General features: G+C 40.1%; 1 protein-coding gene across 8 annotated transcripts in view; it reads left to right on the top strand.

Annotated features, from left to right (window-relative positions):
• The window catches only part of mbnl2 (muscleblind-like splicing regulator 2), a 131,416-nt gene that overhangs the window by 57,236 nt on the left and 50,016 nt on the right, over positions 1-24,164 (top strand). For all 8 annotated transcript variants that reach the window (XM_043691341.2, XM_043691338.2, XM_043691334.2 and 5 more), the window contains 2 exons: positions 21,139-21,303; positions 21,636-21,839. In XM_043691341.2, coding sequence (XP_043547276.1) covers positions 21,139-21,303; positions 21,636-21,839 — 369 coding nt within the window. The remainder of the gene's footprint in view (positions 1-21,138; positions 21,304-21,635; positions 21,840-24,164) is intronic.

Below are 24,164 nucleotides of genomic sequence, written 5' to 3'. Positions count from 1 at the left end.
ATCTCAGTAGCTCCAGTGACCACCATAGGATTTATTTCTTAGATAAATTGAAAGAACAGTAATAAACAGTTTTGAATTGCTGTTAGCCCTGATATTTCTTTGTTAGTGAAAAGTGGGGACATGTACATTCCTTCTGTCACCATGTTGAAACGTTGAAGGCAGCAACTGAGAACAAAATCAACTTAATGAGCCACTGGTAAGTGATTTTGAGATGCTGGTGTTGGACTGGGGTATACGAAATTAAAAATCACACAACACCACGTTATAGTCCAACAGGTTTAATTGGAAGCACTAGCTTTCGGAGTGCTGCTCCTTCATCAGGTGGTTGTGGACTCCACAATCACCTGATGAAGGAGTAGCGCTCCAAAAGCTAGTGCTTCCAATTAAACCTGTTGGACTATAACGTGGTGTTGTGTGAATTTTTAACTCTTAAGTGATGTAGCATATTTTGATTGGGAGACTATGGCCTACAAAAGTATAGGGCAGATGCTTGGGTGATAATGAAATGGTGACATAGTGAATGTTGTCTCAATTACTTGGAAGACCTGACTGCAGCGCAACATTATTACATGGCAAAATAAATTTAAGCTACAAGTGTGAAACAATACATTTAGGAAGAAGCATTGTTTGACACAGTTTAAAAAAGGAAGCAGAGCAGGAGACTGGCTCATAGGAACATACACAAATCTTATAAGATTGCAGGACCAACTCGTAAGCTTTTTAAAAAAAGCTTTCAAGAGCTTGGCATTGAAAGTACAAATAGGAGTTTTGCGAAACCTTTATAAATCATTGATTAGCTTCAGTTGCAGTATTGTTTAATTCAGGGTAACAAATGTAAACGATGTGCTGAGGTTTTGGAGAAGATTTACTGGAATGAAAACAGGAATGATGACCTTAACTGCTATGGACAGACGAGAAAGCTGGAATTGTTTCCTCCGAGAAAAGCCTCATGGGAGATTTAATGGATTGATTCAAAATTAGGAGGGCTGGAACAAGGCCAAATCATTTCCACTGTCAGGCAAGTTGCAGATGGGCACACATTAAAGACACTTGTCAAAAGATCCAGAGGAAAGGCACATGTTTTATTCCACAACTAAGATCTAAAATTCACTACCTTAAAAGACTGTGAAAGCAATAATAACTTCCAAAATAATAACTTTCAAATGAGGATAAAAAGTATTAAAAAGGAAACATTTGCAGGGAAGATGAGCAGTGGGAGGTGTATGGTGGGAACAAGTGGGTAGTGATTTCTAAGAGCAGTCACAGACTTTGTGGGCTCACTGACATCATCTGTGATTCTACTTAAAAACTGCAAAGTTAAAGCTTAATATGAAAGTAACTATAAAATAAATTATTACAATTTTGTTGTTGGTAAAAGCATGAAAAATAAAACTATTTGCGAGGATGTAGGCATTAACCTATTGTAACTGAAAAAGTTATACAAATTGTGTTTAATCTGTGGTGGGAGATAATATTCTTCAGGAAGCCATTTCTGTGAACTCTGGGACATTTTTATACGAAGACAAATCATTGTTAGTCTCACTCCTCAGAAGGTAATAAGTGAATTATACAGTATATACTATCCAAACTCTCAGAATTCCCAGTCATAACTGAATAAAAACTTGCATTTGTCTAAGCACCTATGAAACACCGTTCTTTACATTTAATCCTCAGAGCTGAACGCAGTACAACAGCTAGGGCTTAACCAATGATTTAAGGACCTTTTAGGAGAACTTTTACTGTATTTGTGGGCACTGCCTCTTTCATTGCTGCAGTACGATTTTTAAAAAAACTTGATTAACTGGCAGTTTTAAAAATTTGCATGCAATAAATGACTTTGTCTATTCAGTTATGTTTAATAAACTAATTAGAGTTTGACTAGAGAATGATTGTGGCCACCCATGTGAGAAATTCTGAAAGCTCATAAATCATGCTGTTCTGTTCTTCTGAGTTAGTGCATATTCTGAACTGTCCTTCAGTAATGACCTAGTATAAGTAAACCAGCTCAGAGTTTTCACTTAACTGGAGCAACATTTCTGTACCTATCAGGCAGTTTTGTAAAAACTATTGTAGGTATTGTCTTTGATAGTGTTGAACCTGCATCCATCACTATTCGTCCTTTACAGTTGGTTCCGATACAGGTCACTTGACAGTGATGACTGAGTACTAGACTTATTCAGGGATGCTTGCAATTGGGCATATCCGCAGTAAACTGACTGCCAGAAGAAGTGGTAGATATAGGTATGGTTAGAACATTTAAGACATTTAGACATGTATAAATAGGAAAGGCTCCGAGGGATCTGGGCCAAATACAGGCAAATGGGACTTGTATAGTTTGGGAAACCTGGTCAGCATTAAGGAGTTGGACCAAAGGGTCTGTTTCCGTGCTGTATGACTCCATGACAGGTTGAAGGCAAATGTGGTAGCGTATACTTCTTGCATGTGTTTATTTTTAATATACCTTCTACTTTTTCACTTTTTTTGTGCCAAAGTAATCAGTAGCCTTCCTATTAGGAAGATGTTGTGAAACTGAAAGGATTCAGAAAAGATTTCCAAGGATGTTGTCAGGGTTGGAGGATTTGAGCTATAGGGTATGGTTAGAACATTTAAGACATTTAGACATGTATAAATAGGAAAGGCTTCGAGGGATCTGGGCCAAATACAGGCAAATAGGACTTGTATAGTTTGGGACACCTGGTCAGCATTAACGAGTTGGACCAAAGGGTCTGTTTCTGTGCTGTATGACTGAACAAGCTGGAGCTGTTTTCCCTGGAGCGTCGGAGGCTGAGGGGGTGACCTTCTAGAGGTTTACAAAATTGAGGGGCATGGATAGGATAAATAGACCAAGTCTTTTCCCTGGGGTTGGGGAGTCCAGAACTAAAGGGCATAGGTTTAAGGTGAGAGGGGAAAGATATAAAAGAGACCTAAGGGGCAACTTTTTCACGCAAAGGGTGGTAAGTGTATGGAATGATCTGCCAGAGGATGTGGTGGAAGCTGGTACAATTGCCATGTTTAAGAGGCATTTGGATGGGTATATGAATAGGAAGGGTTTGGAGGGATATGGGCCGGATGCTGGCAGGTGGGACTAGATTGGGTTGGGATAGCTGATTGGCATGGACAGGTTGGACTGAAGGGTCTGTTTCCATGCTGTACATATCTATGACTCTAGTAGCCCAGAAGATCAAGTGCCTATAATATCTGAGATGCTTCTGGGAGAAAGCAAAGAAGGCCTTTGTGATATGTTGAGGGCAGTGATCACTTCATGATCCCTGGTTGTATTTTGCAAATGCTTCTCCCTAAAGATCTTTGAACAGTGGCATAGTTCAGTCTCCAATGAATTTACGCCTTAAGATTCACTCATTGATCATGCCCAGGAGCTGACTCTTTTAGTTGTCAGTGGATTGTGTGCTGTCAATGTTAGGCAGCACTGAAACAGACCCTTTGGTCCAACTTGTCTATGCTGACCAAGTTTCCAAAACTGAACTAGTCTCGCTTAGCTGTGTTTGGCCCATATCCCTCTAAACCTTACTCATGTACCTATCCAAATATCTTTTAATTGTTGTAATTTTACCTGTATCGACCACTTTCTGCATACGAACCACTATGAAAATGTTGCCCCTCTGGTCCTTTTTAAATCTTTTGCCTTTCACCTTAAATATTTGCCCCGGGGAGATCCAAGATGGCGGCGACCAGGCAAGTCTGTGTCTGTAGTGCTCTGCCCAAGACTCGGGCAAAGTGGGCTGCCCACCTCCACCACACCTACCAAATCATTTAAAATAACTTTTAACACAGTTAGTCGTTTTGCACCAAACTTGAGTAGTTTGGTGCTTTGTTAAAATGACTAAAGGAAAGAATGTCCGCAATTTGCAGCAGGCAGGAACCCGTCCCCAGCTGCAGCAGAAGCGGGAGACTTACCTACGGTAGTGAGCCTTGTTGCAGTGATTACCAAGCTGGAAGAGTAGATCGATGTCTTCATAGAAGAGTCCAGGAGCAGGTGGGAATCGCTGTTGGTCTCGCTGCAAAAGCACGACTGAGACATAGAAAAAATCGAACATCGAGTCAGAGGGGCGGAGCTAACGACCACGACCTCCGAGGCTGCTGCAGAATTGGCCGTGAGTTGGGTCTGGACTCGAACAGCGCGTCCGGGCCTTAGAAGATCACATTGACCTCTAGAATCGGGGTCGTCGAATAAATATTCATTTGCTGGGCCTTCCCGAAAGGGAAGAGGAAGGCCAGCTTGCAGTGTTTTTGGAGCAGTGGCTCCCTCAGATGTTGAAGCTGGAGGCTGGATCAGGCCAGGTAAGGGTAGAATGGGCCCATCAGGTTTCAATACGCAGGCAATTGCTTACAGAGAGAAGCGAGTGCTCCTGGAAGCCTCCAAAAATCTCGGGAAAGATTCCCAGGCCATGACTTATAAAGGATCTAAGATTATGTTGTTTCAGGATTTTTCCCCAGCTTTGGTTCGCAAGAGGAGGGTGTTTGATGAAACGAAGAAGCATCTAAGGGATTTAAACATTCAATACTTCCTGCGCGACCCAGCGACGCTACGTTTTAGCCATGAAGGGTCCGTCTATAACTTCGGATCGCCGGCGAAGGCCAAGGAATTTTTGTACGCTCTTAAATAGACTAAGAATTAATCCATGTGAATTCCCCCCCTCCCCCGGGTTTACACATTTTTATTCTCTGATTACCTTTTATTGTTTAATATCATCTCCGGGGAGTAGGGAGGGGGGGGTGCTTATTTGTTCTCCACTGTGATCTAGTTGATTTAGGTGGGGAGGGGCGTCTGCCTTGTCTTACCTTATCTCTTTCTTTTAGAGCAGGGTTGTTTTCCCCCTATTATTTTATGTTACTATACTTAATTACTATCTGCTGAGACTGCAAATTTATAGTTTTATATGTTTATACATGGTATTAACATTACCAAATGTATCTAGGTGTTGGTGTTTGTGGTGTGGGGAGGGGGGGGGGGTTGTTGGTAGGGTACTCACTGTTAACTTTAGCTTTATAGTACACTTGAATTTTCTTTATTTTATTATGGGGTGCCTGGGTCGAGGGTGGGGAGAGGGTATGATGGGTTTTCGGAAAGGAAGTGATGCCCCCTGAAAGCAAGCGGGAAAATCTCCTTTTAAATGTGTCTTTTTTTAAAATTTAGAAATACTTTTTTATTATATTGGCGTGACTGTATTAAAGAATTTCTATATTTGTGAATTTTCTATAGTCTATGCTCGGGCTGTTTTGGATGGGGTTCTTCCTCCTGGGGGGTCTCTGATTTGCCTGGATGATTATGGTTAGCCATTCGATTAAATGGTGCACCTGGAATGTCAAGGGGAGTAATTTGCCAGTCAAAAGGAAGAAAATACTATCAAACCTCAAGAAAGGGTTGGTATAGCTCTCTTACAGGAGACCCATTTACTGGATAAAGAACACTTAAAATCACAACAGGGTGGATTTGACCAGGCCGCCTTTTCATCTTTTAGCTCAACGTAGGGGAGTAGTCATTCTCATTCGGAAGAATCTCCCTTTCAAAATCCTAAGTCAGATAAAAGATGAATCTGGACGGTGCATCCTGATTAAAGCCCTTCTAAATGGAGAGGAATATGGGATTTTTAATCTGTATTGTCCCCCGGCGCATCCTTTCAAATTTATAATGGAAGCTCTCTCCAAACTGATGGCTCTCTGGGCTCATCATACAATTATAGGGGGAGACTTTAATTGCATTGTGGACCCGGAGATAGACCGGATATCCAAGAGTACTGCGGGCGTATCCCCCAGATCCAGGCAATTGGCGGATTTGAATAAAGAGTTAGGATTAGTAGATGTGTGGAGGTGCCTCCACCCTCCAGGCAGAGATTTCTGTTTTTACTCTAATCCACATAAGTGTCACACTAGAATTGATATGTTTTTTGCCCCCTCGCCCTTTTTGAATTCCATATTATCCTGCAAAATAGGTAATATAATAATTTCTGATCATGCTGCTGTGTATATGGAAATCAAGGAGACATCCCCCCCCAACATTGGCGTATGGATTATTTCTTAATGAAGGCTAGTAAATTTGTAAAATATTTCTGTCAAAAATTCAAAACTTTTTTGGAAATTAATTCAGGCACAGCTAGTAACCCATCAATGATGTGGGAGACTATTAAGGCTTATGCGCCGGGTCTGATCATTTCATACTCGGTGACCCTGAAAAACCTAAAGGGAGAACAACAGCGTCTATTTGAGGCTCGCTTAAAGGCAACTGAAACAGCGTACGTTGATGGACCTTCTGTTTCTAAATTACAAAGGATTAAGGCCCTTAGGACAGCCCTGAATACCATGCTTATCCAAACGGCAAAGAGAGAAATATTATTTGCAAAGCAAAGATTATATGAATTTGGTGATAAACCTGGTAGATACCTAGCATTTCTTGCAAGGCAAAAAAAGGCCCCTCAACCTATCACGTCCGTTAGGAAAAGTATTCTGACTCACGATCATAAAAGGATCAACACAATCTTGAGAGTTTTATTCTGAATTGTATAAATCGCAAGATTGTGAAGATAGAGCTGGGAGGATGCAGTCCTTTTATAAAAGCCTGACCTTTCCGGACTTAACCCCGGAACAGGCATCGGTCCTGAGTCCTCCCCTAACAACCCAGGAAATACTTGACGCAATCAGGCAGCTTCAGAGCGGTAAAGCACCTGGTCCAGATGGTTTTCAGGTTGAATTCTACAAAGGGTTTACAGGAGTATTAGCTGGTCCACTTCTGGACATGTATAACTGCTCAGGGCTGCCTCCCGCCTTCGTTGAAAGAGGCGAATATCTCCCTTCTTCTCAAAAAAGAAAAGGACCCAGAAAACTGCGCATCATACAGACCAATATCTTTGCTAAATGTAGTTTTTAAAATTCTTTCTACAACATTAGCGTTGATGCTGAAGAGGATATTGCCATATATCATAAAAGGGGACCAGACGGGATTTATCAAGGGCCATAGATCATCTAATAATATTAGAGTTTTGAATGTGATTCAAGTCTGTCGTCGGGAAACAATACCAGGAATAGTAGTCTCATTGGATGCGGCGAAGGCATTCGACAGAGTTGAATGGTCATACCTGTTCTATACATTGGAAAGGTTTGGCATTGGAAAGGTATTTGCTAAATGGGTCTCAGCATTGTATATTGACCCCAAAGCAGTTGTGATCACCAATGGATTAGACTCTGATAGCTTCAGTGTGCGTAGGATCTGCTGTTGGGGATGTTCTCTCTCACTGTTGCTATTCATGCTAATAATTGAGCCACTAGCGGAAGCTGTACAGGCTGACTCTAATATAATGGCCCCGAGGTTTGGCACAGGTAAACATAAAATTACCCTATATGCAGATGATCTTTTTCTGAGTAATCCTCTGATGTCCGTGCCTCGCTTGATCCAAGTTATTTATATATTTAGTGCATTGTCAGGCTACAAAATTAATTTCTCAAAATCGGAGGCCAGGCCCGATTATTGGCCCACTTATTGGACAGATCTCACTTTCCCTTTCGAAGGTCTTTGGAGGGTTTCTTATATTTAGGTACTTTTATCACCCAGTATTTGGCCAGCTGTATAATTTTTGTGCATCTACTGGAAAGGATAAGGCAGGACCTTCAACGTTGGGAGGATCTTCCAATTTCCTGGCTAGGTAGACTAGCTCTAATTAAAATGAATGTCTTGCCCTGTCTTTTATACTCTAATGAGAATGCTTCCGGTGATGCTGCCAAGGCTGGCACTGCGCAAATTGTATGGTTGGCTGGGCTCTTTCATCTGGAATCCTAGACGGCCCCTCATTAAGTTAAAGAAGCTACAGCTTCCTCGGGCAAGGGGAGGGCTGGATTTTCCAGACTTTAGGAAGTATCAGCTGAGTTCCTTGTCAAGCTACGATGCCGATTGGGTCTCGTCAGACCCGCAATCAATCTGGCTGGACATCGAGGCTTCTCAAGTGACGTGCCCTGTTATTAGCCTCTTATTTTTAGATAAGATGAAAATCATTATGGACTATTGTAAAAACCCTATAGTTTTAAACACAATTAAAGCCTGGAAGAGAATGAGGGTAACTCACATAAAACATCCCCCTCTACTCCTCTAGTGGGGGCATGGAGTTTTCAACCGGGGCTCACAGATGCCACATTCAAATCCTGGAGGTTTAGGGAATCTGTTTGATGAGGGGGTCCTGATGTCTTTTGAACAGCTGCATCAGAAATTTGGGTTACCTAATGGAGACCTTTGTCGATACTTCCAAATTCGAGATTGCATACAGAAGAAGACTACGTTATTAGAAAGCCTTTACAAATCAGATAGCGGACATAGTGTGTTGTGGCCAATGGGTGTGCCCTCGGTCAGCGCTCTATCATTTATTAAAAGATGAAGTGTTGGAAGACATGGAACGTTTTGCTTAGAACATGAGATCAGGAATTGGGGTTGGAAATTTCCACAGAAATGTGGGATGACATCTGGGAAAATGCCAGAAAAATCTCCATCTGTAATAGAACCCAGGCCATTCAGTTAAAGATACTCCATAGGACTCATATAGCACCGGAATGATTGGCAAATTTTAGGGCAGGAGCATCTCCAGTGTGTCCCAAGTGTAAAATAGAGGTGGGCACACTCACACACTGCTTATGGACATGCCATAAGATCCGCAAATACTGGGTCAGAGTAGCAAATGCCTTGACAGAAATCTTGAACGGAAATTAGAGTAGATCCAGTATCTCTTATCCTGGATGTGCACGGGAGGAAATTATTTTCCATTCTTTTGCGCAAAGAAGAGTATCTTAGTAAACTGGGTAGCTGAGGGCCCTCCAGGACTTCTGAATTGGCACAGGATAATCATGGGATGTATTCCCCTTGACTGACTTGCAAATATGGTGCACCAAAAAACTGAATTATTCTATAAAATATGGCAGCCCTTCTTGAATTACATAGATACAGATATTTCGGCCATTTTGTTAAGGGCTTTCTCTAGTTGTGGTAGCGGTTCTGGCTGGTCTGGGGCCCCTTGGGGGAGGAATCCCGCATGAATATGGGCTTTATTACAACTTGATGTTAATTCATTCTGAGCATGTACTTCACTATTTAATTACTATGTTATCTTTTTTTTTCTTGAGTAATGTAAGATATTTTATTATACGCTATAGTTAGTTATAGGTTAGATTAGTAGTTAGTTGAGTTTTTTGACTTTCTTTTTTTTCTGTATCTTTTTGTTTGACAGATTTTGGTTATTATGTATTTAATATTTAATTGTATATTAGTATTTGTACTTGTTTTTTTTTATTTGTAAGCTTGTAAAAATGTTAAATTTTCAATAAAAATATCTATTTAAAAAAAATATATGCCCCTAGTTTTGAACTCCTCTAAGCTGGGGAAAGGACCTTTGCTTTTCACCTTTTCTATGACTTTATAAACCTCTATAAACCCCTCAACCTCCTATGCTCCAGTGGGAAAAGTCCGACCCTTTCCTTATAATTCAAGTCATCCAGTCCCACCAGGTAAACCTTTTCTGAACCTTGTCCAATTTAATATCCTTCCCATAGCAGGGTGACCAGAACTGTACAGAATACTCAGTGGTCTCACCAATGTCCTGTACAACCTCAACATGACATCCCAACTCCTATACTCAATGGTCTGAGCAATGAAGGCAAATGCTTTCTTAACCACCGTGTCTACCTGTGATGCAACTTCCAAAGAATCATGTGCCTGAACCCCTAGGTCTGTTGGTTTGGCAACACAACCCAGGGTCCTACCATTAACTGTAAAAGTCTTGACCTTATTCATTTTATCAAAATGCAATACCTTGCTTTTATTCAAATAAAGTTTCATTTACTACTGCCCAATTGAGCAAGATCCCTTTGTAATTTTAGATAACCTTGCTACCAATTTTGGCGGCATCTGCAAACTTAATGTCTTCTGTTTCTCCAGAATATGGTCTCCTCCTCTCCATGATACATCTGCTAGTGGCTGCTATTCTTGAAAACATTTACTAGGGCTTCCCATATTTTGATTAATAAGGCCTGTTGTAAATAATTCATACTTTCAGATTTTTAAAAAGATGCATTTTCTAATAATTTGAATTGGTGTGTAAGGCAACCATTTGGGGAAACTTTAAGCAATGAATATTGAAAGCTCGCTGATAAAGCACAGAATTATCATTTCTTTAATCCTCTGCAGGAAGAATTACTGCTCAAATGGATCCACTTTTAGCAAGTTAACATTATAGTGACCTTGATAAAGGACTGCAAATGTTATGAGGAACACTGAGCACAGACACATTTGACAATGTGTGCTTTCTCCTGACATTATGGTCAACAGGGTAAAACAATGACTGCAGATGCTGGAAACCAGATTCTGGATTAGTGGTGCTGGAAGAGCACAGCAGTTCAGGCAGCATCCGAAGAGCAGTAAAATCTTTTGAATCTGTAGTCTGTACCGTTTGTCCTGTTCGGGTCCGAACTCTGCTGGTTTAAAGGTGGTCCGGAGTCCGTGTGGGATGAGTTGGTTACGGAGGCAGGCACTGAGGAAGCAAATGTGGCTGTGGTAGCGAGTTTGCTTCAGGGCAGAGGAAATGACCTGGGAGTTGCAGTGGGAGAGGGACTCCCTGAGATTCTTGTAGAGAGAGGAGGCAAACTTCTTCAAGGCAGGCATCCTTGCAAGAGGATTCGCAGTAGGGTTAAAATCAACTAGGTAAAAACAATAATTGCAGATGCTGGAAACCACATTCTAGATTTTGTGGTGCTGGAAGAGCACAGCAGTTCAGGCAACATCTGAAGAGCAGTAAAATGGTTAACAGTTTTGATCCAGAGTTACTCTTGTCTGGAATCTACAATAATCTGAATATTCATCGGGGATAGCTCAAATCAGCATATTTTACACTTGGGAATGTAAACTTCTGGTTTTTCCATGTGCGATGTTCCAATCTGAGAGCAAACCTATTTTGGTGACTCATAGTTATACAAAACAGAAACAAATCCTTCGATCCAACCAGTCCATGCTGACCATGATCCCAAACTAAATTAGTCCCACCTGCCTGCTTCTGGTCCATATCTCTCCAAACTTGTCCTATTCATGTGCTTATCCAAATGTCTTTTAAATGTTGTAATTATACCCACATCCAGGAAGTTCATTCCACATGCAAACCAACCTCTGTACAAAAACTTTGCCCTTCATATCTTTTTTAAATTTCTCTCCTCAAAAAGTGCCCTCAATCTTGAAATTCCCCAACCTAGGGAACAACTATCATTTATTTCTATCTATACCCTTTGTTATTTTTAAACTTTTATCAAGTCGCCTCTTAACCTCCTACACTCCAGTGGAAAAAAATCCCACCCTATCCAGACTTCCTTTATAACTCAAACTTTCAGTACCCAGCAAACTCCTGCTAAATCTCTTTGGAACCCTCTCCAGCTTAATAATAATCTTGTATAACTGTTCATTAATTTGACAAAGTGCTTCTCAATTTGTGTAAAGCAACATCATAGTTCATAGATCCTGTGGCCATCTTGTATATTGAGTTCCAGTTTCTTTCACTTGTTTCATTTGAAGGTTTTAGCCTTGATTTGTTTAATTTCTTACCTCTACTTGACCATCCTTCTGTCACAGGCTAATTTGCCACTTAAAGACTCCAAGCCCGCGTACCCCCCCATCCCCACCCCCCCCCAGCCCCCGGCAAGTGCAAACTAAGTGTACACTCAGCTTGGTTGTCTTATGCTCTCTGCGCATCAAATATTAGTCTCAGAATAGAGCAGATCATCCTCTGGGTTCAATATGTAGCTGATCTTTAATTTGAAGAAGTTACAGGGCAAGTTGACATCAATTTCTCATAGTTTTGTGCAACATTGGGTAGCCATTTTGGATTTATTGTACACCCATTTGGTGACTTTTGTAAGCTGCACAATTTCTTACTCCTATCTACCTTTTTGCTAAGATTGGCAAACACTTTGTGCTTTGAACATTTATTTGGCAATTACTATGTTTCATCCCTTATTATTTATTACAGCTTGCTTTGCTCAATTATTGCAAAAAGGCTGATAAATGGGATATTTGACGAGAAAATGTCTGCTTAATTCTGTGTATGCAAGCAGCTGTATTGAATTCTAAACAAAGAGCTTATGTTGACAACAGCTGCAGAAAAAGTCACTTCCACTAAAAGATGCTTCAGCTGCTTTTCATAACTGTCAGTAATGAGTTGCAGAATATTATCAATGATTCATGTGTTTTGTTGTAACAATGAGAGATGGGGGGGGGGGGGGGGGGGGAACGCAGAGTAACATTTCTCGCGCAGCATTTTAGTCTATTTACCACTGCTAAAGGAGTTTCTGCTCAATTAACTTCAGGAAACTTTGAATCAATGTTTCAAAGCTCTAATCTGAAAGTTTTTAACCTTTTACACTCCCCGCTCAACCTTAGCGCAGAATGATCACAATACAATCAACTGCCAAGTGTTGGAGGGATTGTGTCGTCAATTTGGCCAAAACCACTGTTCCCGACATTCTTCTATTGAATGCAATTTCTCTGTAGGGCAAATCCGTAAAATTTTCTGCACCTACATTTCCCTCCAGAAGAATATTCAATCACTCACTTGCTACCCAAACATTTATTTTGGTTAGGATCTAGAATGAGATGCTTTAAGATATGGTGGAGACAGAAATAATTGAGGCTTTCAAAGGAAGTTGTATTTTTTTAAAATTTGTATTGTCAGATTAACTAAATTGCTCTAGCAGAGACCCTACACAGTCTGAGTCGGCCAGTGACCTCCTTTCTGTGCAATAACCATTCTACAGTAATGAATTCACTGCTGTCAAAAGATTTTTTTTTAGAAGGAAACAATCTAATGTATGCCATAGCATTTTAATATTGTACTCAAATAATTCGTTACCAGTTGAAACAATTTGGGGCTACAAGATGGTTAGTGTACCGCACTGCTGCCTCACACTGTCCCAGGGACCTGGGTTTTATTCTGGCCTTGGTGACTCTGTGTGGAGTTTGCACATGAGTTTGCACATGTCTACATGGGTTCCCACCAGGTGCTCTGGTTTCCTCCCACAGTCCAAAGATGTGCAGTTTCGGTGGATGAGCCATGCTAAGTTGCTCATAGTTGAAAAACTGAAGAATGGCATATGCCCGAAACATCAATTCTCCTGCTCCTTGGATGCTGCCTGACCTGCGTTTTTCCAGCAACACATTTTTCAGCTCTGATCTCCAGCATCTGCAGTCCTCACTTTCTCCTAAATTGCTCATAGTGTCTAAGGATGTGCAGGCTAGGTGGATTTGCCATGAGAAGTGCAGGGTTACAGGGATGGGGTTGGGTTTGGGTTGGATGCTCTTCAGAGGGTGTGTGGACTTGATTGACTGAATGGCCAGTTCACACACACAGGGGATTCTATGATTCCACCTCAACTGACTTTGCAAAGATGATTTCTAAATCACTGTCTCCATGCTCTTCGCACTGTGATAATAATCCTGACTTTTTCTTCTACTTGAGGCAAGTATTTATTGATTTATTTCATCATTTTCATGTCTTGGTCAGAGAATTCCTCAAGGTCATCATCTATAGAGTATATAAAGTTCAAATTCATTCCTTTATTCTGGACATTTTGATAAATTGGTAATTTTCATTTGTTATAATGCCTTGCACATGAATGATACCCAAGTGTTTCACATGGGGGAATAAGAAAATTGAACACCAAGTCACAAAGATGGAAGCTAGGATTGATTATGTAAGGTGGAAAGATAGGTAGTGATTTAGGGCAGGAATTCCAAAGAATGGAATGAGGCTGGTGAAAGCTGTGCCACAAGTAGAGTGAAGATGGACTGCACAGCAGGCCAGTGTCAAAGGAATAGAGAAATCAGGAGGAGGTTAGAGATTGGGTGGGTGATGTCTGGATTTCATACAATGGAAGGCAGGAAGCCAAAGTGGGTGAATGGAGTGAGCAAATAGGATTTGGTGTGGGATAAATCTTTCCTCAGTCTGCTTTTTCTGTACAATCCACTGGCAGGTTAGCATTGTCCATTATTTAATCACTAAATCTGCCTTGGTCTTACTGCTATCACTCAACGGTCTTTCAAATTGTCATACATGTGCACCCTCAGCCTCTGCACTTTTCTTATTCTTACCCACATCTTGTGAAAAAAAATAAAGTTATCACTGGCAAAGCCACATTTATTGTGCATTCCTGATTGCCTTTGCCTTTGAATTGAGTGGTTTACTGGACCATTTCAAAGGGCATTTAAAGTCAACAACAGCCTAAAGCACATTAGTGAATCTGTCTGATTCACTATCAATAGTTTCCTGGTCATCATTACTGAGACTGACTTTGTATTCGACATCTATAAATTGAATTTAAATTCTTCCAGGTGCTGCGCTTCGATTTTAACTTGCACCTGTGTGCTTTAGCCTGGGCCTCTGGATTACTGGTCCTGTAATATTACCATTATATCACCATTTCCCCCTAAAATATCATAAATAACTCACTTTTACCCCTCATTCTGCTGCTGTACTTTGCTACTCTTATTCCTTCACCTTTCAAACAAAATCTTGATAAGGACGCAGTCTATAATTGGTACTACATCATGCCTCTCTTGCAGGGATCATGCTTGTGGTTCTTCTGTGTTATTTCTAACTTTACTGATATGACATAGCTGCATTATTTATTTTTCCCCAATGATATCATTTTTTGGTGATGCCTACCTGAGGAAATAGGTATGATAATGTGCAACATCTGATTTGCAGGCTATGGATGTTTTGTATTTGTCTCAATTCTCCTAAGTGTGAAACAGCAATAAATAAGCTAGTATATTTTTAAGAGAAGTTTTATCACTGCTACTAAAATTATATAGAAATAACTCTTCATATTATTGACTTAAATTTTATCTATTTAGCTTAATGATTACAAGAATTCCTAATTCAGAGTTTACTAATCTGTTAGAATTTAATGGGACATTTCAAAATTCTGTGTGTTGCTTTTCAAGCATATGTGGACAGGTGATTATTTAGATGCCATGTGTTATTGTAATTACTGATTAGTTTGGTACTGTAGGTGCAGCAAAAATTGCATGCTTTGACACCTCAAACAAATCAACATGAAAGGCAAGTGCAGTGTTGCAGATTGTTCTGTTGATAATTTGATTTTATCTTGTTACGGGAATTAAATATAGTCAGTCTCTGCTTGTGATGAAATCGTGAAGAATCCGATCAGTTTGGCACTAGGAGGACACTGCAACTATATAACTGCAGTGTGATCACAAAGTGAAACAAGCTTTTGTTTCATCAGTTCATATTAATTTAAAACTGCAATAATTCAACAATGTTCCTTCACAGAAAATCAAACCAAATGTGGTTGTGAATGTGCTTGTGTTCAAAATGTTAACATTGTCGTCTCCATTCATTATTGGATTGGATGGTAGCAAAACAAGTGTAATCTTCATCTTAGTGCAGTAAGAAATGTATGCTTTATTATAAGCTGTGACTTTCAGATCTGAACCATGTAATTCAGCTTCATTACTCCAAATTACAGTCTGATGTAGAAGATTAAATATCAAAGCTTTAAAAATCAGTGTGTAACAATACTTGATTATTGCTACAGGTTTAGTATTCTTGGTCTGACTTAAGGCCAAAGTCGTCTGGTTTTTACTTTTGATTTTCAATCTAGATAGTTCCCAGACAAGTCTTCAATGATGTGCAGATCTGCACTCTTTTTGGCTTGTCTCTTTTGATTTTTTTTTCTCCTTATGCAATCACTGTCATACAAGTGCTCACAATTGACAACTGCAGCATGTTCTGACATCATTCCCTAATGAATCCAGAGATGGTTTTCATCTGAATGGTTTATCGAAAATTTTTAACTTGCAAGCTCTGATCAGAGATTAAAATCCGCAACAATTTGTGGCAGTGTTCCAGTGTCATGTTGAGGAGATCTGACCAGTATATGTTTATTTTGCAACCGTGTGGTAACTTATTAATTATTTAAGATGGAAATGTTAGAATCCTTGGCACTTCCCACCAACCTCTCTAATCCTGTGTTAATCAGCCTTACAAACAATGCACTTACAGTTGTAGCATATTGAGAGCTGGGAAGAAAACACTCATTTTCCTTTCTATCTGCAAAACATCAAATGTTAACATTTTCTTTGCTCCTCCCATTTGCAAAAAATTAAAGTTGACTTATTAGAAGTAATAGTGCCACTGTTACAAACTTTGGACCTTTTTTGACATTCTTGTAGGTCTTGGTGTCACGTGTATCTTGTATAATTAGGCCCATTGCCTTGATCAAGGAATTATTTTGGCTACACAGTATCTAAATATATTGGGAAGAAATTAATAGTGGGGTGCACTTTGCTAGATGAATTGAATGTCATGATCTTTGCACGCACGCACCAGCAAATGTGAAAGAAATCTGTACATAGTTGATGAGGGTTAGCACTGCTGCTTCACAGTGCCAGGGACCCAGGTTCGATTCCAGCCTTGGGTGTGTGGAGCTTGCAAATTCTCCCCATGTCTGTGTGGGTTTCCTCCAGGTGCTCCGGTTTCCTCCCGCAGTCCAAAGATGTGCAGCTCACATGAATTGGCGATTCTAACTTGCCCATAGTGTTAGGTGCATCAGTCAGAGGAAAATGGGTCGGGGTGGATACTCTTTGGAGGGTCAGTGTTAATTTGTTGGGCCAAAGGGCTTGTTTCCACACTAGGAAATCTAATCTAATATTGATTGAGCTGCCCTAGTCAACATCACTAAGTGTTCAAATAGGGTAACAGTTGTCCAAATATCACCCTGTTATAAATTGACTTCAGACATTCCTCATGATGTGAAAAAAAGTAAACCCTGCTGCACTGGTTATTTCTTTAGTAACTCATCTGAGCTTTACCTGCTTTTCTCCATTGATATTGCCAAGTAAGTGAACAAGTGTTGGTAGAATGGAAGGAGAAAGTGAGGTCTGCAGATGCTGGAGATCAGAGCTGAAAATGTGTTGCTGGAAAAGCGCAGCAGGTCAGGCAGCATCCGGGGAACAGGAGAATCGATGTTTCGGGCATAAGCCCTTCTTCATTCCTGAAGAAGGGTTTATGCCCGAAACGTCAATTCTCCTGTTCCCTGGATGCTTGGTAGAATGGAAGGCAAGAAACTAAGCTATAAGGAGGCCACAAAGATGTTGCAAAGGATTTAAATGTGTTCGGTCTGTGCACAACAATGTAGTAGGTGGGATATATGTGGCAAAACATGTTGATTGCCACTCTAGTTGAAAAAAAACAGCATAAGCACCATATTGCCTCACCATTTAGGAAATGTGAACTGTTGCTATTTAACAGGATCTGAGATGCCATTCTCTAATTCGTTTCACAAAGGTAACATTCAGGTATAGCAATAAATTCAGAAAACACATGCCATATTCAGTTTTATTACAAAGGTATGAGAGTGCAATAATAAAGAAGTATCATCTCAATTGTAGAGAATTGGTCTTTTGGTCTTTCTATCTAAAGAAGTGGAGCTGTCAGTGTTGGACTGAGGTGGACAAAGTCCGAAGTCAAACAACACCAGGTTATAGTCCAACAGGTTTACTTGAGATCCCAAGCTTTTTGAGCGCTGTTTCACCTGATGGAAGCTTGGAATTTCAAATAAACCTGTTGAACTATAACCTGGTGTCGTGAGACTTCTGTCTTTACCTAAAGAAGAACAATAAGGAAGGATAGACTTTTAACTAAGGCCTTAAAGGAGTGCAGTGAAGGTTCAGCAAACTCATTCCTGGGATCTCATTCAAACCGAATGCTGGATGGTTCCTTATTACAAAACCATAGCTCGGTTTTCTCTTCACAGATGCTGCCAGACTAGATTAGATTACTTCGTGTGGAAACAGGCCCTTCGGCCCAACAAGTCCACACCGCCCCGCCGAAGCACAACCCACCCATACCCCTACATTTACCCCTTACCTAACACTACGGGCAATTTAGCATGGCCAATTCACCTGACCTGCACATCTTTGGACTGTGGGAGGAAACCGGAGCACCCGGAGGAAACCCACGCAGACACGGAGAACGTGCAAACTCCACACAGTCAGTCGCCTGAGGCGGGAATTGAACCTGGGTCTCTAGCGCTGTGAGGCAGCAGTGCTAACCACTATGCCACCGTGCAGACCTCCTGCGCTTCTCCAACAATTTCTGACTTTTTGTTTTTTCGGATCCAGCATCCGCAATTATAGAGACATCGAGATGTACAGTAAGGAAACAGACCCTTCGGTCTAAACCGTCCATGCCTCCTTTGTTTTATTTTCTCTGGATGTGTATTTCCCTTGCTTTGGAAGTCCAGAATTGGGGTAGGGGTCCATTCTAGTCAGTCTCATAACAGATGGTTTGTCACTTAAGGCTGAGATACGGACAAACTTTTTATTTATTTGAATTCCTGCGAACCTGTGGAATTTGCTGTCCCAGATTAAGGTTTCTCAGTCACTCAGTACCTTCAACATAGTGGCAGGTAGATTTTTGGATACAAGACAAATCTCGCAATATGGGAATAGTGTGGGAAATCATGTTTAGTTAGAAAATCGGCCATAATCCGATTGCATTGCATAATAGACTCAAGGGATCGAACAACCTACTCCTTTTTCTGTTATATATCCAGGTATATGGACCCTTTGATTTTGTATGCCATTTCAGTGGGATGTTTGACTCTTCCCTGCTTGGAAGTTGGCAGGGAATTGTATAAAACTTGTTAAATTTAATTATGTAGAGGACAGGAGTTAATGTGTGAATGAATTGCAGGAAGATTTCTTAATTTATTCTTGTGTGCCTCTAATGGGGGGTATAAGTTGGAAATCAAGCCTCACCATTCCCAGAGCCATAAGAAAAATTAAAGATTGTGTAAAAGTGCTCAAAATTCCACAGGTTACCAGAAAGTGAGGCCACGTTTCAGCACTTGACGATAATTATGATTTGTCATAGATAAATAGACTCTAGCTACATATAAACAATTATAAACCATCATCTCATAGTGAGTCTAGTACTTTAAAACTCTAACCCTCTGAACACACACCCCCCCCCCCCCCCCCCCCCCCCCCACACACACACACACACACACACACACAAAAGTGTCATAGATAGTGGAGAAAAATTAGAAAGGCAGTTCAATCATCACTATCAACAGGGTTTGCTGATATAATCCTTTTGGCTTGTCAGGATCTGTGACTCCTCTATCTTCCTTCCCCAGGTACTTGCAATTGCTTGCAGGAGGCACAGGGTGACAAATTCCAACTTTTTATGTCTATGATTTACTGTTAATGTGCCACCATGTACAGAAATTGATAAGTGAATATAAGCTGGCTTTAGTCGGGCTTGAGGTGTTTTGCAGAGAAACAAAGACAGCTCTTCCTTTTCTGAGGTCCTATAGCTTCTGACTAATCACAAGCTGTTGAGCTGGCCAGAAGCCAATCACAGGCAGAAGGACTTCGGCACTGACAATGAGTCACCATTCCACTGACCAGTCAGCAATTTATTACCAACATGGAGACAGACATCCACATCAAATTACCATCCCTATCCTTGTAATTACAAGGCAGTAAATTGATGACCCACAAATTACCACAGTGGTTTATAACCAGAATTTTTCAATAATGGGGATCAGACTTTGTGAATAACTAATATCCAGGCACCAAGTTTATGGCTGGAACTAAACAATTGAGAATGTATTTATGACACTGTAGCTTTAGCAGAACAAAGTTAAATAACAAGGTAATCTGAAATATAGAGAAATAAAAATATATATGGCAAGGCAATGCTTTTCGTCCATCCCTGTTGCCCTGAGGTAGTCGGACTCTAGATGCAAATAGGTTGCAAGTTCCATTCTATGAAGGTGAACTACCTACTTAAGTTTCAGAAACATCTAGATCTTCCTTTCAGTGCCAGCCCACAAATTATTGAATTGTGTTTCATGATTTTAAACGGCAAGACAGGTAAGCTTCTGGGCTACTAGTGTGTTGTCATAGCCATTGGAAAAACACACCTGATGCGTCCATAACTTCTAAATGTGTTTTGCTCTGAACACACCAATTTTGACTTTTTAACTGTCATTTGACTTCATTAATACACCATTTGCAGAATTGTTTGCCACTTACTGTGGAGGTGACTTTACAGAATGCTGGATGCTCAATACATCGTAAAATATTAATGCAATTTTCTTATTCCTTATGGTTCAAATCTGCACTAATCCCACTGTGATAGACAGGCATTACTAATAAAAATGTCAATATATAGAAGTCATTACATTGGAGTTGCAGGAAGGCAGACGACTCTCTATCCAGGTGAGAAATGCCCAAATAACAGTTGACAAAAACAACTGGCAAAATCACCAGTCTGCTTACACTGACAAGGATATTTATTGCATGAGAAAATAAGAAATGAAAGGAAGTGTGGACAGATGCCATTCATGGTGTCAGTGACAAGTGCAGAAATCTGGAATATTTTGAGTAGATTTTTGTGCTTTATCCTACCATCCGTTTATTTTGCACAGCAAAAATTTTAGCAGAGCTTCTAACTCCATAATTATGCTTTTTTGAATGTTATGCCTTCTAAATTATTTTATACAGCTGCATGAGGTAAAGTTCCTCATAGCTAAAATTACTTACTGAGCCATATCTTTGTAGGTCTTTGTCAAGCTTCAAAACTAAATTTGAGAAAAGATCACAACATGTTTAAATGTATGAAGTTGTTGCTTTGGTTTAGTGGGTGGTCACACCTCATCATTGGCAGTATAATTTTAAATTATTAGATGAATATTTGTAAATGAAGCCTGGTTTGAAATTTAGGGAGTTTTTGTTTTCAAAACTCATTCGCAGGTTGTAGGCGTCACTGGGTAGGCCAGCATTTATGCTTCTCTTTAATTGCCCAGATGGCTATTGAGAGTCGTGGATCTTGACATACATGTTGCTATGGATCTTGAGGTATATGTTAGCCAGATTAGATAAGGTCAGCAGATTTCTTTTCCTAAAGGACATTAGTGATCCAGTCAACCATGGTTTCATGGTCATCATTAGACCCTTCATTCTAGATTTTTACTGAATTCAAATTCCACTACCTGTAGCATGATGTGAAATTTGTGCATTTGTTATCCTACTTCCACTGTTTCTAAATCTCCTATAATTTTTCCATATAATAGGGACGTTGCACAAGAGAAAACTGCAAGTATCTTCATCCGCCAATGCATTTAAAAACGCAGTTAGAAATTAATGGCCGGAACAATCTCATACAACAGAAAACAACTGCAGCTATGCTGGCACAACAGATGCAGTTCATGATGCCAGGTGCTCAAATTCAACCAGTTGTAAGTATATAGTTTAAAATGAAAGATTTTTCTCTTAATTCCATCCAACCCCTCCAAATTTTTTTTAAATGTTTATATCGTAAGTTCTGGTACCAACTTATACTTTGTTCAGTACCTTTCGTAGAGTTCTTCAGTTTCTTCTCTCAGTTGGCAAACTCCAAAACAAAAGAAGCAAAATCTATTTTCCATTTTGAAAATTTAAGTTCTTGAAGCTTAAACAATCCTGTAGAAGTGCTGATACTGCTTAGTTTGGTTGTGAGAAATGAAATGAATTTCTGTGCTACTTTGCCCTTTCAATTTTCCTTAAAGCATATTTATACTTTTCTCCACAGGCCACATTTCCAATGAATCCTGGCACAGGAGTAAATCATCATCCTTTTAGTTTTAGTCCTTTTCTGGCACCCATGCCTCACAGTGTCGGATTAGTTCCAACCGAAGTTCTCTCCAGTGCCCCTGTTCTTGTCCCTGGAAGCCCACCTATTTCGGTTGCTGGATCAGGAAATATGCCTAAGCACATGAGGACAGACCGGTTAGAGGTAAAAATGTAGCACCAGTAGTATAAATGCAGCGTGATTCTGGTGCATCTTATTTTTTGTTTTTGTATCCATAATCCATGGTATGGACTTTCAGCACATTTTGAAATTGTAAAATAGGTCAGATCTGGAACATATGTTAACAGTTTGCTTGAGTTTGCAATCAGAACTGGCACAGTAGGCAGGAGAATCCCCTTACAGTTTGGTGCGATTTATGGGGAAAACAAAAGGCCAAGAGTTTAGATTTGCTAAAATATTTTCATGGATTTAATTGGGTGTAAAGATATATTTTTCAAAATAAATTTTTAAAACCTATCATCTTGAGCATATGCAATAAATTAAAATTCTGGTCGGCATGGACAAGTTAGACTGAAGGGTCTGTTTCCATTCTGTACATCTCTATGACTTCAAATAATTTTCATTTTTGAAATCACCGGAGAATTAAGAAGTTGAAGAACCTAATATTGTTGAATTCACTGCTTGAATCAGAGAAGTGAGGGGCACCCTGATAAAGGATGTGGTATTCAGTAGGCTGGATTTTGCAGTCAACAGTTAAGCAATGTCAATCATCCACTGGTCTTGAAGAAATTTCACCATCAGAATCCCCCTAAGTAATTCCCCGTTCCAGGTGTGAATTTGAGGCAGTGCTAAGTCAAAGGGATCTCTGTGTCCAACAGCAGTGATATCAGCAAACAACGTAAATAGCCCACTATTTTTCAGTCTTCTCTCATAGTAAGCAAGGAGGTAAAATTCACTGTTAAATATATTTTATAGAAAGCAAATAAATATTTTGATGTAGATGTGAGATTAAGGTTGAAACATAAATTAGCATAATCATTTTAAAATATTTGGACTATTTCATAATCAAATTCAACATTGCATAAATATGAAATTTAGTTTTCTCAGGGCTAAAGAGCTGAGGCTGCATGATGGCTCAGTGGTTAGCACTGCTCCCTCAGTCCCACGGACCCACGTTCAATTTTACCTTCTGGCAACTGCACGCTGGCTCAGTGGTTAGCGCTGCTGCCTCACAGCACTCGGGCCTCAGGTTTGATTCCAGCCTCGGACGACTGTCTGTGTGGAGTTTGCACATTCTCTCATGTCTGTGTGGGTTTCCTCTAGGGGCTCTGGTTTCCTCCCACACTCCAAAGATGTGCTGGTTAGGTGAATTGGTCATGCTAAATTGCTCATAGTGTTAGGTGCATTAGTCAGAAGGAAATGGGTCTGTGTGGGTTACTCTTCAGAGGGTCAATGTGAACTTGTTGGGCCAAAGGGCTTGTTTCCACACTGCAGGGAACCTAATCTACTCTAATCTAAACTGTGCAAACTCGGCAGAGACATTTTCCCCGTGTTTGCATGGGTTTCCTTCCACGGTCCAAAGATGTGCAAGTTAGATGAATTAGCTGTGCTAAATTGCCTTTAGTGTCCAAGGATATGCAGACTAGGTGGATTAGCCATGGGAAATGCAGGGTATAGGGATGAGTGTGGGTGAGGTGCTGTGGATGGTCAGTGTGGACTCCATGGGCCGAATGACCTGCTTCCATACTGTAGAGATTCTATGATTCATAAACATTTTTTATGAATTTGGATATTAAAACCTATTATCATCTCATTTTAACAAAGTGCAATTTTAAAGTTTTTTTGCAGTCACTAATAGTGTAAATGGGAAACTACTTGAATTCACTGATCTCTAATTGTCTGGGGATACTTAGTGAGAACACATTCCTAAAAAGTGTAATCACAAGATGCTACTTGTCGAATTTCATGTTTCACTATTCATGTGGGACTGGAAATTTCACAAAATTGAATTGTCTGAGAGTGCTTTGGAGAGATGAAATATGGCCCTGATTTGCATTTGGTTTTCCCAACTTGGTTCAAAAGATCAGGACATACACAAATGAAATAAAAATACTAATGTAGCAATAATTAATATAAAGTGCCAGTGACTGACCTTTGAAGAAAATGCACGTACAATCTTGTCTTCTATGGAGAGTATTTGGAACGAAAGTTGACTAAAGAACAGAAATGAGAAAAGTGATCAATTGATGTCATTTGGATTGGAGGATACAAGCCGTAGGGTCTCTGGCTATCATTGTTCTCATTTATAGATAGATCATCTGGATTAGATATGGTATCAAACATTTGCAAACAGCACATAAGTAGGGAGTGGTTGACTGTGAAGAGGACAGTGAGTAAGTTCAAGAGGACAACTACAAGTTCATAAGTATGTGATTATCGTATGTAGGTTATTGCCAAGAAATTAGTTTCAGGTATTTTGGGAGAAAGTGATATGGAATATATGCCAAGTAGTAAAAGTTGAAAAATAAT

This window comes from Chiloscyllium plagiosum, unplaced genomic scaffold (genome assembly GCF_037043375.1).
Source record: "Chiloscyllium plagiosum isolate Xiang-an unplaced genomic scaffold, Cpla_swu_hap1 HiC_scaffold_6, whole genome shotgun sequence".
In the NCBI taxonomy this organism is placed as follows: domain Eukaryota; kingdom Metazoa; phylum Chordata; class Chondrichthyes; order Orectolobiformes; family Hemiscylliidae; genus Chiloscyllium; species Chiloscyllium plagiosum.
Note: the sequence above shows the minus strand (reverse complement) of the source record. Positions and strands in the feature narration are given on the sequence as shown.